The 12,684-nt window shown below is 66.9% G+C and overlaps 1 protein-coding gene across 10 annotated transcripts in view; it reads left to right on the top strand.

Moving 5' to 3' along the window:
* ATP6V1B1 (ATPase H+ transporting V1 subunit B1) overlaps positions 1-12,610 on the top strand; it is a 40,442-nt gene extending 27,832 nt beyond the window's left edge. For all 10 annotated transcript variants that reach the window (XM_080589726.1, XM_080589731.1, XM_080589732.1 and 7 more), the window contains exons 3-15: positions 3,748-3,803; positions 5,072-5,170; positions 6,986-7,079; positions 8,453-8,530; positions 8,742-8,881; positions 9,891-9,992; positions 10,130-10,227; positions 10,387-10,510; positions 10,629-10,779; positions 11,257-11,339; positions 11,498-11,602; positions 12,118-12,247; positions 12,322-12,610. In XM_080589726.1, the coding sequence (XP_080445852.1) occupies positions 3,748-3,803; positions 5,072-5,170; positions 6,986-7,079; positions 8,453-8,530; positions 8,742-8,881; positions 9,891-9,992; positions 10,130-10,227; positions 10,387-10,510; positions 10,629-10,779; positions 11,257-11,339; positions 11,498-11,602; positions 12,118-12,247; positions 12,322-12,488 (1,427 nt within the window). In that variant the 3' untranslated portion in view covers positions 12,489-12,610. The remainder of the gene's footprint in view (positions 1-3,747; positions 3,804-5,071; positions 5,171-6,985; positions 7,080-8,452; positions 8,531-8,741; positions 8,882-9,890; positions 9,993-10,129; positions 10,228-10,386; positions 10,511-10,628; positions 10,780-11,256; positions 11,340-11,497; positions 11,603-12,117; positions 12,248-12,321) is intronic.
* The last annotated feature ends 74 nt before the right edge of the window (positions 12,611-12,684 follow it).

Raw genomic sequence — 12,684 nt, 5'->3', positions numbered from 1 at the left:
CGAACCTGGCCTCGACCCAGCCTCCGGTGAGCCCGTCACCCAGGGGTGTCTGTGCCAGCCTCTGCCCCGCGTCCAGGGCCCCGTGGAGCGGGACGAGCAGCGGCACGGGGACACCTCCGCCACCTCCAGCGCCAGGCTCAGCCGAGGCGCAGGATGCGGCCCCCCCCCGGCAGCAGGATGAGGATGAGGATGAGGAAGAGGAGGGCCAGGCGGCGAGGCTCTTTGGAGCAGAGCCCTAAGCTGTCCGGCCGAGCAGCCACCCAGCGCTGCCGGGGCAGGGGCCGAGGGCCGGAGGGCAGGGCGGCTGAGCGGCACCAATTAGCGGGGTGGGGGCCGCTTTGGCAGCGGGCCGTGCCTGTGCCCCCCCCTCCACCCCGACCGCCCTCCGCCGCTGGAGTTAATAGTGCGTGAGCGGCCGGCTAACGGAGATGGCATCTGACAGCGGCTGTGAATTTGGGGAGGGGGCGTGCAAGGGCCAGGTTGCCAGACTTTGCTTTCCCAGTCCCGCTCTGCCCGCAGGTTGGGCCCCCCCCCCGGCCCCTCTCCCCCTCCTCCCCACCCCCCCCGCCCAGCCCACCCACCCCGCCACTCCGGGGCTGGGTTTTTCATAACGGCTCAACGTCTTAATTATCTGAATTAGTGCTTTCCGGTAGCGGGGGCTCTCCCCCCCGACCTCCGCCCCGCTCCGGCACTCCCCCTCCTTCCTCCTCCCCCTGCTCTCGGCGGTTTCCCTTCCTCCCCGCTCGCCCCCAACCCCGTCACGGCATCGCCCCGCGCCTGCCGAGCGGCCGTCGGTGCTGTCGCGATATGTCGCGATATGCTCTTACGTCGAGGTAGGGCCCAGAGAGCACCGGCTGGGAGCTGCCCCCGTCCCCTGGTGTGACACACGTAGGGGCAGGTGCCCCAGCTGGGGGTGTCCCTGAATTTTGGGGGGAACGTCCCCGCGTGGTGACTCTCGGGTGCCTCGTGGCTTGCAGCAAGCTGAGCTGCGCTCCCAGGAGCGTTCCTGCTCCCATTCACTCCTCGCGTTGAAGGAAATGAGGAATTTTGCAGGAGAATCCCTCGCGGGTGATTAAGGTTTCCGTAACGTCGGCCCCAGCAGGGGCAGGCCGGGTGAACCCCCAGAAACCCCCCCAGGACGAGGCGAGCTCCCTCGGAGGGTTTTGTGCCGGGCTTTTCAGCGGAACCGGTGAAGAGCAGCGACGTGCGAGCGAGGCCTTCACCCGCACAAAACACCCCTGCGCCTTTCTCCAGACCTGTGGTCGGGTCTGTCTGTCCGTCCGTCCTCCTGCCCACCCATCTCTGGGGGCCCAGCCCCCCCGATCTCCTCCTGGGCACTGCAGAAGCTGCCCGGGGAGGCTCCCCATGGGCTCCCCACCCCGGCTCCAGGTGACCCGGTGGCCCCAGCGGTCCCTGCCCGCATCGGTGGTGCCGCGATGCTGAGAGCAAGCCCGGGGTGATGCTGTGGGGCCCTGTGTGGCCGAGCCCTGGGGCTGGGTGCCTCCATCTGCCCCGCGTCCCTCGGGAACACCTCCATCAGCCTCCTGCCTGCGCCCTCCGGAGGGCATGGAGATGTTTGGGTTGTGTGAAGGCGGCGGGCAGGCGGGGAGCTTGGCGGGCAAGGGGGGGACCGAGCGGTGCAGCCGGCGGCTCTGATGCCCTCGGTGGGCGAGGATGTCCTGGAGGGGCCGGCGGGCGGGGGGGTGCCCGCAGACCACCGTGGGGTGGGGAGAAGGCCGAGCCCGTGGGGTGCCCCCACGTGGGTGGCTCCGGTGGCGGAGGGAAGCGGGAGAGAAGAAAAGAGCCCAACAAAACCTCCCGAGGGAAGGGAAGCGGGCGGATATTTGTGAAGGGGCTGGAAGGGGAAATAAAAGGCAGAATGGTCACTTTGGGAATAAAGGAGACAAAAGCGGGGAGATTGGCGGCTGGGTCCCCCGGCGCGCCAGCCCCCCAGGCTGCTGAATGGGCGGCGGGGCTGCCGGGCAGGAGCGGGGCGTAATTGGGTAACGAGGAGACGGCTAATTGCAAAAGTGGCCGGAATTAACACCGGGGCGTGAGGGTGGGTGCACGGAGAGGGCCCAGGAGGGACGGGGCAGCTCCCCGTGCCCTGCTCGGCTCTGGGGCCGGATCCTGCCCACGCACGTGCCGGTGGTGACGCCGGCACCGGGCAGCCCTGGCTGCGGGGACGCTGCGGCGAGGGTCCCCTGTCCCCTGCAGACCACCCATCCCCGCAGCTGGAGGGAGGGAGGGGGCCGCGAGCTCGCCAGCTGGCCCGGCCTCTCCAATCCTATTAGGATCATGAGTAAATCAGAGAGCCCGGTGTGAGAGGAGAGGGCAGGGGGCTGAAAGGGCCCTGCGGGGTCAGCAAAGCCAGGCCCCGCCATGGCAGGCATTCCGGCGTTTGACACATCGGGGAAATGATCAAGGAGCAGCTTAGAGCCGGATCAGTTCCCCAGCACCTGCACCCGCCTGGGAGCCGCTCCCGGCCCCGCTCCCCCTTCCCCGGGCACCGTCCCCCTCTTGCGGGGTTTGTGAACCCGTGTGTACCCACTGGGGTCCCTGCGCTCAGCCCCACGGGTGCTCCCTGCCTTTGGGTCACTTTGGAGAGGTCCTGTCCCCTGGGACCCCCGCCTCGTCCCGAGCCACCCCCTGCTGGCCGTGCCCCCGGGTCCTCTCCTCACCCTGCACCTCCTGGAGCCAAGGGGTGCAGAGCCCCAGCCCCACAGGGTGCTGGCACCTCCGGTGGCCCCCGGAGCCGGTCCCATGCTTGGTGGGATCCAGCTCCCGCTGCCCATCCCAGGGGATTTTTGGGGGCAAGCCGTGACCCCCGGGCTGTGGCAGGGGCTTGGGCAGCAGAGGACCCGCTGGGAGCCAGGTCCCACCGGGGTCCCCCCTGCAGCAAGGCCCAAAAACAGGCTCAGAGCTGGGTGCTTGGAGGGGGCTGCGTCCCCAAATGGGGCTGGGGACTCAGGCTTGCCCCAGGGCCCCCCCCATTGCAGGACCCCACGATGCTGGGGTGCGGGGGCACCTCTGGGTGGCGGGGCTGTCACCGTGCGTGATGGCAGCGAAGCCGCCGCGGAGCCACCGCCATCCCTTGGGGGGCATGGGCCCCATCCTGCCCGCGTTACCCTTCCCTGGTCCAAGGAGCTCCTGTGGGTTGTTTCTGTGTTTATTTCCGCCAGCGGGTTCCGTGTTGCCTTTTCTCAAGCCCCGGCCTCGGTGTAATGCAAACCTGCCCTTGGAAAACATCGACTCGCACAAAAGCTTTCTGTTTGCTGGCAAGAGGTGCTGGAGCGAAAGCTCGCGGCCGGGTCGGGGCAGGCTGTCGGCGCTGACTCACTTCGGGCTCTAAATGTTGTTTTGTTTCCATTCTCTGCTGCGTGCCGGGGCGCACCGCGAGCAGCCCGCTGCAGAAGCGCTCCAGTGACAGCTTCGGCGTCCGTTTGGCTGCGCACGCAGCGTATTTGGAGGCTGCCGATTGCCTCTCTTTCTGCGAATTATATTTTATTTAAATATTTTAACGTGAGCTGAGATGAAACTCACTGGGTGAAAGGGATGTTTCCTATGGGCTGTTTCCAGCAGCCGAGGTCAAAGCTGGCACCCGGGGCACAGCAGGGCCGTGTCGGTGTCCTGGGACCCCTCTCTGCCATGCCCGCGGTGCCCCTGGGCTGGGGGTGGCGATGCGGGGAGCGGGCTGGGAGCACCCCCGTGGTCCCCGGGTACTGACTGTGTGTCCTTGTCCCACAGCCTACCGGACGGTGTGCGGCGTCAACGGGCCCCTCGTGGTGCTGGACAACGTGAAGGTAAGAGCCCCCTCCTCGCTCCCATGGGGCTGGAAGGGGGACAGTATCGTCCCACCGTGGGATGGATGTCCCCACCAGAGGTGTCACCTTTCATGGGGACACACGGCCCCGGCACGCCTTTGGCCACCAGCTCACGTGCTGGCCGTGCCAGTGGTGGGAGAGAGACTCCTTTGCCAAGGGGTGACCCCCTCGGCCGTGTCACTTGGGGCTGGGGGGGACCACCGTGCTGTCCCCACCTTGGCCTGGCTGCCAGCCCCCTCTTGGGGCAGGGAGTGGGCAATGGGGCAGTGCGACCCCCGTCCCCTGGGCTGCCCCCTGTCCCCGGGGCTGTCCCCTACTCTGGGGGTCCGTGAGCCGTCCCTGAGCTCCCTCCTCTGGACGCAGCCAGCAGCAGAGCCCGGTGAGCAGCCGTGGCTGGGGGTGTGAGCGTGCACACGTGTGTGTGTGCGCAGCACGTGCTCTCCGCATGCAGGCGGGTGACCGGGCGCACGCTCTGCCCGGCTCCTGCAGGCGCCCCAAGTCCTGCACCAGCCGCCTGCCCCGATGGCACCACGCACCCCGTCCCCAGCACCGGGCTGGGGGCACCCCGGTGGTGTCCCTGCTCCTGCGGCCGGGTTTGGGTGGGCGCAGCCGGGTGTCGCAGCATCCCCCAGCTGGGAGCCCGCGAGGGTCCTGTGGGGCCGGGATGCGTGGTCGAGGCTTTGTTGGCTCCTTTCTATGGCCCCTTTCACGCCGATCCCGGCAGGATGGAAATTAATAAGCTCAATTAAAGAGCTAGGCTGCGGCGGGTGTTTCCTTCGCTTTGTTGTTGTCCTTTATGCAAAGGTCTTTGCAGGAGAATTAAAGTCCAAAGTTCGCAGCGGCGGAGCCAGCCCCGGCGGCTGAGCACGAGCTGGGGATTCATGGGGAGGAGGAGGAGGAGGAGGAGGAAGAGCAGGAGGAAAAAGGGGAGAGGAGAGAGCAGGGCTGGGCAGGCTCTCGTGGAGTGAACCCCCTCGGGCGTTGTCCCCAGAGCAGGACATGGCTTGGCTTCCCCTCCCGGGGGGCACGGGGGCTGCGGCACAGCCTGGAGAAGCTGAGGGCAGTGCTGCACCCGGGCACGCTCTAGGATGGGGCTGGCGAGGCAGCACCTTCCCCTCGCTCTTCCTCCTCCTCCTCCTCCTCCCTGGACCCCTGGGCAGGAGGGGGGTGCGTGGGGAGGCGTGGGGGGCTGCGACGTGTTCCCTGCCGTCCCACCCTGACCTCCTGCCTCTGCTTGTCCCCCCCAGTTTGCCCAGTATGCCGAGATCGTGAACTTCACGCTGCCCAACGGCACCAGCCGCAGCGGGCAGGTGCTGGAGGTGGTGGGCTCCAAAGCCATCGTCCAGGTGAGCGCGGCGCGGTGGGCAGGGGCTGCACGGCACCGCACGGCACCGCACGGCACGGCCCGGGGCTCTGTCCTGGGGCTCTGTCCCCCTCCAGTGGCGGCTGTCCCAGCCCGCAGGGCGCTGGTGGCCGCGGCTCCGTGTCCCGGGACACGCAGCAGCTGCGGTGCTGGCCCACGGCCCAGCAGCTCGAGCGTGGGGTCGCGTTGTGGCACGTGTGGGGCCGGGGCCGGCACCCAGCTGGCTGACAGCAGCGGCGTCTGGGTGCCAAATTCCAAACAGGAAAATCTGCAGAAGTTCAGTAGGATGCAGGGGGCAGGCGTGGGCACAGCCCCACAATTGGCCTCTGGTCCTCGTGTGTCCCCCTGTCCCCTCTCTCAGCCGTCACCCGCTGTCCCCGCTGGGGCAAGCTGGCCGAGTGATGCCACAGCCACCTCAGGACCCCTGTCCCTTGTCCCCATGTCCTCCTGTTCCCTCCCTGCTCTGCCTTCCTGCGCATCCTGGCAGGAACATTGTGACCCCCCCCCGCTGTCACCCCACGGCCACCAGCCCTCTGCCCTGATCCACCCCACGGGCAGGTGGTTGGGACTGGGGGCTCCCAAGAGCCGGGGGGGGGGGGTTCTCCATGAGCATCGGGGCCCTCTGTAGGCAAAGGGACCATCCTGCCCAGGTGGCCCCAGTCCTTGCTCGCCACCACCATCACCATCATCATCGTCACCAAGCCAGCGCAGTCTGTGGCTTGGTTTGGCGAACCGAGGTGGCTGTGGGGGCGACCTGTGCGGGACCTCGCTGGCGAGCTGCCGAACTTCGCCCCTCTAATGCTGCCCAGACCTTTGCAGCGCCCTCTTAATCCTATTAGGGAGTCAGCCTCAAAAGGGAAAAAAAAAGAAAAAAAAAAGGAAAAAAGAAAAAAAAAAAAAAAGGCTCCTCTGGCAGGAGCAGCTCGGTGCTTTGGCAGGCAGACCCGCGGGCACGCACCCGCAGGCACCGCGCCGTCACCCGGCTGCGTGCCCCGGCTTTCCCAAGGCAGCCCTGCTCCAGGGGGCCCCCCGGCTCTAATTAAAGCAGCGGCCTGGAGGTTAATTAATACAAATGGTGTCAAATATTATACGGATGAAAGTGCCTTGGGTTTCCCTTCCCTGCTAGGGGCAGCGCCGCGATGGGGTCTCGCTGTGGGGCTGCTGCGCTCCCTGCCGTAACGAGCACCTCGTCCCCCCCGGGGGTGCTTCGGCAGCCACCCAGGGGCCTGAAAGCACAGGGTGCCTCTGCAGGCCCCTAGCACTTATTTATTGCGTGTGAGCAGGAGCTGGCGCCACCAGTTTGGGGATTTGTTGCAGCGATGCTTTACAGGTGGGGAAATATTTACCCAGGCGCACCAACGTGAGCGCAGCCGTGCACGCCTTCACGCGTGCCAGTTTAGGGACAGCTGCCGTGCAGTGTGACCCAGGGGATGCCCAGAGCCAGTGCTGGGTGCCAGCACCCCTCCTGCACCTCCCTGCATCCCCAGGGATGCCTTTAAGGGCACCTCGTGTGTCCCGAGCCCGTGCTCCCCGAGGGAAGGCGCAGCTGGGGCTGGCAGCGGGAGCGATGACCCGGAGCATCGCCGCTGCTGCGCTCTGAGCCAGCGCCTCTCGGGGCAGACCTCTTAACCCCGGGATTTCTCCCTCTCTTTTTTCACCTCTCCCTGGTGCATTTTTCCCATGAGGGCAAATCGAGTAACCTCGCTGACGAAACCCAGCCCCACGGTGCGCTTGAGCCCCCCTGCCCCTCTCTGCCCGCTAACTGCCGCTAGCTGGACTCTTGCCCTGCTCCCTGCAGGTGTTTGAAGGAACGTCGGGCATCGATGCCAAGAAAACCTCCTGCGAGTTTACCGGGGACATCCTGCGGACGCCGGTGTCTGAGGACATGCTCGGTAAGCCCGGCTCGGCCGAGCCCTGGCTCGTCTCGGTGCCCGGCTGGCCCAGGACCCGGAGCCTGGCACGGACCAGAAGGGTTTTCCCACCAGGACAGCCCAGCTCCGGCCCCAGGTCCTATTAATGTCAGCACAATCTCCTGACCCCGACCAGGGTTGCACGGGGTGAAGGGGGCTGCTGGACGCAGGGCACCGCTCCCCGCTTGTGGCTGCCTGTCTCCTGCCATCTCCTTCCCAGCTCGCGGGGAGCGGGGCCAGCGCCCTGCCTGCAAAGGGCAGCGGTAAAGGGCAGGGGGCGCGGTGCTGAGCGCCACGGCTGCGTGCGGTGCTGGCCGCACGGGTCCCGGCCGGGGTCTCCCCATCCCCTGCAGGGTGTGGGCAGGGGGGGTGCAGGGTCTGACCCCCCCCCCGTGGTGCTCTTCAGGTGCTTTGCTTTATTGACCTTGGTGCCACCGGGACCGGCGGCGGTGAGGGAAATGGTCAATAAAGCAAAACAAAGGGAAAAGCGCTCAATAAAGCAAAGCAAAGGGAAAAATGGTCAATAAAGCAAAGCTCCCCCGCCTCTCCTCGTGCTCCAGCAATGAATCAGACCGTGCCACCGCTGCCTGCGTGCCCAGCCAGCACCAAGGCTGCTGACCTTTCATGCTCCGCACTCCCTCGCCCCGTTCCCATCCCCGCCGTGATCTTTATGTGCTCTGACACCCGCAATGCTGCCCCGGCCCCTATAGTCCTATAGGGGCGGCAGGTGGGGGGGGGACCGGAGACACGCTGGCTTTGGAGCTATCGATCCCCGGCGGAGCCGCTCGATGAGGAGGCTGAGCACGAGCTGCAGTGCAGGAGCTGTTCGGGAGCCCTCTGGCACCCCCCGGAGCCAGTTTGGGGACGCGGGGTGCCTCGGTGTCACCCCAGCCCGGGGACCCCGTGGAGAAGGTGGCATGGGTGGCATCAGGAGGGCTGCGGGGAGCTGGCCCCGTGTCCTGGCGTCTTGCTGCCGGGGTGCCGTGGGGTTGTGCATGTCACCCAGCCCTCGCGTGCCTTGCTCCCTGCCCACGCCCCGTGGCACCCTTGGGTGCTCCCCATTTCCGTTTCCACGCCCAGCAGCGTCGCAGAGCCTTGAGCTGCCGCCTGGGGCAGACGTTTCAATGCTTCGCGCTGGGAATGGCCCAGCAGGGGTTGGGGCTGGGTGCACCCTCTGGGCACCCAAAGCGCTGCTTTTCCACGAAGGCGCAGCTCGGCCTCAGCCGCCTCTCACCCCGGTGCCCGAATGCACCTGGCAGCGCTGCTGGGGGCTGGGGGCGCGCAGCCAGACCCATCCCCTCCTGTCCCCGGGGCCGTGCAGCTGCCCGTGGGCACCAGCAGCCCTCTCCTTGCAGGTCGTGTCTTCAACGGCTCCGCCAAGCCCATCGACAGCGGCCCCCCGGTGATGGCCGAGGACTTTCTGGACATCAACGGTAATGGGCGCGGGCACTGGTACGGGGTGGGGCTGCTGAGCACAGGCCCCCCACCCACTGTGGGGCTGGGTGGCCGCACGGGTCCGAAGAGGGCTTCTTATTAGTTATTCTGTACTATATTAATTATTACAGCTATTATTCTATTAGTGTTTTGCATCATCCGGGGCATCCCCACCACTTCGGGGTGCCCCATCGGCCTCTCCTCCTCCAGGCCAGCCCATCAACCCCCACGGGCGCATCTACCCCGAGGAGATGATCCAGACCGGCATCTCGCCCATCGACGTGATGAACAGCATCGCCCGCGGCCAGAAGATCCCCATCTTCTCCGCCGCCGGCCTCCCCCACAACGAGGTGGGTGCCTTCGTGCCCGCGGGGCAGAGCGGGACCGCGAGCCCTCAACACGAGGACGCGAGGGGGATTTAGGATCCTGGCTCCTGCCTGCGTCTGCTCCTTGCCCCCTGCTCTGGCTCTGCATGGGGCCAGGCTCTGCCACATCCACGCCGTGCAGGGTGGGTGCCAGGCGCACCGCTGGGGTGCACGCGGGGAGGGCGTTCCCTCGTGCCTCAGTTTCCCCATCTGCAGTTCCCCCTCTGCTACCCCATTATGCCAAGAGCCGCACCGGGGGCAGAGATTTTGGAGGTTAAGAAGCGTTTGGACCGTGCACTGAGTCACATGGTCTGAATTTTTGGGTAGTGCCAGGAGTTGGACTCGATGATCCTCGTGGGTCCCTTCCAGCTCGGGATATTCTGTGATTCTCTATAAGATGAGATGTGGGGTTTTCTGATGAGGGGTGCCCCAAATGTGGGGTGCCCCGAGCATGGGGTGGGGACTGCAGTGCCCCCCCAGTGTCCCCTGAGTCACGGGCGCCGCACCAAAACCACCAAGCTCGGGTGGCTGGGGACAGGGATGGGGACAGGGATGGGGACAGGGACAGGGTCAGGGAGCGCAGCCCCTCGCTCCCCCGGCAGCAGCGGCACGGCGCAGCGCCAGACGGTGATGCAGTGGGACAGAAAAACGTCCCTGATGGATCGGGAGTGACAGGGGAGAGTTCACGCGGCCGAGCCGGGGCTCGGTGCGAAGGGCACGGCGGCATGGCCATGGGGCACAGCTGCCTGTCCACCCCCGGCCCCTCGGGTCCCAGCCTCTGTGGGGCACCTGGGGACAGCGGGGACGGCGGCGGGGTGGGCGGCTGGGGATGCTGGTGCCCGGGGATGCTTCCTCCTTCCCTGTCTGTGCCCTGGAGGCACCCCCTGCCCCTCGCTGGGGTCTGGCCGTGCCGTGGGGCCGTGGTGTGGTCCCGGCGTGGTCGTGGCCCCTGCGGCACGGCCCCCCGCTGCACGCCTGCCCCGTCCCGCTGCAGATCGCCGCGCAGATCTGCCGGCAGGCCGGCCTGGTGAAGAAGTCCAAGGACGTGATGGACTACCACGAGGACAACTTCGCCATCGTCTTCGCGGCCATGGGGGTGAGTCGGGCCCGGGAGGGGACCTCGGCAAAGCCAAATTGCGTGGGGCACGGCAGCAGTCTGGCTGCTGCCTCTCCTGCCTCTGCCTTCCCGCGCATGGAGCCGCCACGTGCCCGCTGAGCGGCCTCACCCCGCAGGTGAACATGGAGACGGCTCGCTTCTTCAAGTCAGACTTCGAGGAGAACGGCTCCATGGAGAACGTCTGCCTCTTCCTCAACCTGGCCAACGACCCCACGTGAGTCACCCGGGGGCTCCGGCACACAGCTCTTATCCTCCTCCTCCTCCTCCTCCTCCTCCTCCTCCTCCTCCTCCTCCTCCTCCTCCTGGGAGGCTCTGCAGGCGCTGGGCACTTCCCGCCGCAGCCCCCCGGCAGCGCCAGCCCCTCTCCCCGCAGGATCGAGCGCATCATCACCCCGCGCCTGGCGCTGACCACGGCCGAGTTCCTGGCGTACCAGTGCGAGAAGCACGTGCTGGTCATCCTGACGGACATGAGCTCCTACGCCGAGGCCCTGCGGGAGGTCAGTGCCGCCCGCAGCCCCCACCCAGCTCCCCATCCCCATGTTCCCACGTCCCCAGGCCCCCTCTGCTCGCCCTGCTGCCCCCTCCAGCACCGACTGCAGCCCCCCCGTCCCGCAGGTGTCGGCAGCCAGGGAGGAGGTGCCCGGGCGCCGCGGCTTCCCCGGCTACATGTACACCGACCTGGCCACCATCTACGAGCGGGCCGGGCGCGTGGAGGGCAGGAACGGCTCCATCACGCAGATCCCCATCCTCACCATGCCCAACGACGGTGAGCGTCGCCCCGGGGTGCGCGGGGACACCAGGGCACGGGAAACCGCAGGGCTGGGAAATGCCAAACTCTTTTATTCAAACGGGCTTGGGGGAGCTTGTAGGATCTGCCGTGGCTTTGTTCAAGGCGCTTTGTAGCAAAACTTGCTCGGTTTCTTTTTCGTTCTCTTTTTTTCCCCACGGTGTCCCCCTGCGCCTCCCCAGGCAGAGCAGTACGGAGGCGCATGGCGTCACACTCCTGCCAGAGCGTGGTTGGGGGGGGCATGGGACTGGGGGTGCACGTGTGCATGGGGAACCCCCCGGGGGTGTGCGCACACACATAGGTCTACACCTGGTGCTTGCTTGCCCTGTGGTGCGGGACCCGCTCTCGCACCCAGCTGCGTCCTCCAGTGGCACTGCTCCATCTGCCCTGGGCTGGTGGCCGGTGCTGTGCCCGTGCCCACGGAGCAGCCGTGCTCACGCCACCTGCTTTCCCCAGACATCACCCACCCCATCCCCGACCTGACGGGCTTCATCACCGAGGGGCAGATCTACGTGGACCGGCAGCTCCACAACCGGCAGGTTTGTTCCTGGCACCGCCTCGGGGATGGATCCGGATCCACGCCCGTGGGCTGGGGAGCGCAGCGATGCCGAGTGCACCAAGGCTTGTGGGGGGGAACTGGGGGGCCATGGGCAGTCACTGGGGCTGGCAGTGTGGGACCGTGCCTGTCTCCCCGCAGATCTACCCCCCCATCAACGTGCTGCCCTCCCTCTCCCGCCTGATGAAGTCGGCCATCGGGGAGGGCATGACCAGGAAGGACCACGGCGATGTCTCCAACCAGCTGGTAAGGGCTGGGCGGGAGGGAAGCGGCACCGTTTGTCGCTGCAGCCCCCTCCTCCCCTGGCTGTGGGCTGAGATCTTGCTCATCGTGGGCTGGAGCCCTTAGTTTCGGCACCCAGCCTCTCCTGGAGGTGAGGAGGAGCTGGGGTGTCTGGCCTGGGAAGCTGGAAGTCCTGGGGGGGCAAAGTCCCAGCGGGGCACAGGGGATGCATGGCTGTAGCTTGCCCTGCTGCAGGAGCGAGACGCAGCCAAGGGGACGCTGGTCACGCAGCACAAATTGGTGGTTGTTGGTGCTGCAGGGTCTGGGGGGGGGTCAAAAAACACCCACAAATTCCAGCTGCCCAGCCCCAACGCAGGCGCACAGGCCCTGCTCGGGGTGTCCCCAGGCGTGCCACGAGCAGGGGGAAGCAGCCAAGCCGAGGCTGGCGTTTTCCCGAGCCGGGCAGCCGCCAGCTGAGCTGCTCCTGCCGGGGCCGCACGGAGGGTCCGGCTGTCCTGAGGGCACCCCCTGCCCCGCAGTACGCCTGCTACGCCATCGGCAAGGACGTGCAGGCGATGAAGGCGGTGGTCGGGGAGGAGGCGCTGTCGGCCGACGACCTGCTGTACCTGGAGTTCCTGCAGAAGTTCGAGAAGCAGTTCATCACCCAGGGTAGGGCTGCGTGGGACGGGGCAGAGCCCGGCGCCACCCAGCCCCTGCACTGCCCTCGCCTGCTTCTCCCCCAGGCCCCTACGAGAACCGGAGCATCTTCGAGTCGCTGGACATCGGCTGGCAGCTGCTGCGCATCTTCCCCAAGCAGCTGCTGAAGCGCATCCCCGAGACCATCCTGGCCGAGTACTACCCACGCGAGGCCAAGGCTGCGGGCCAGCAGACGGCCAGCACGGCGCTGTGAGCACCCCGGGGGGGGTCGGCACCGGGCTGCTGCTGCCCAGAAACCTCCGTTTCGAACCCAAATGAAAAGGAAAGTGCAAGAAACCTCCGACCCTTGCTCAATAAAGCAGTGCGACCTCTAAACCCGGGCTGTGCGCTGGTGCTTCCCACCCCGGCTCTGAGCTCCTCCTGCCCCGTGCCTCCCCATGGCACTGCCC

The sequence above is a fragment of the Anser brachyrhynchus genome (assembly GCF_964034855.1).
Source record: "Anser brachyrhynchus genome assembly, chromosome: 4".
NCBI classification, from domain to species: Eukaryota; Metazoa; Chordata; class Aves; order Anseriformes; family Anatidae; genus Anser; species Anser brachyrhynchus.
The sequence above is the reverse complement of the archived record's forward strand: the minus strand, read 5'-3'. Positions and strand labels throughout refer to the sequence as shown.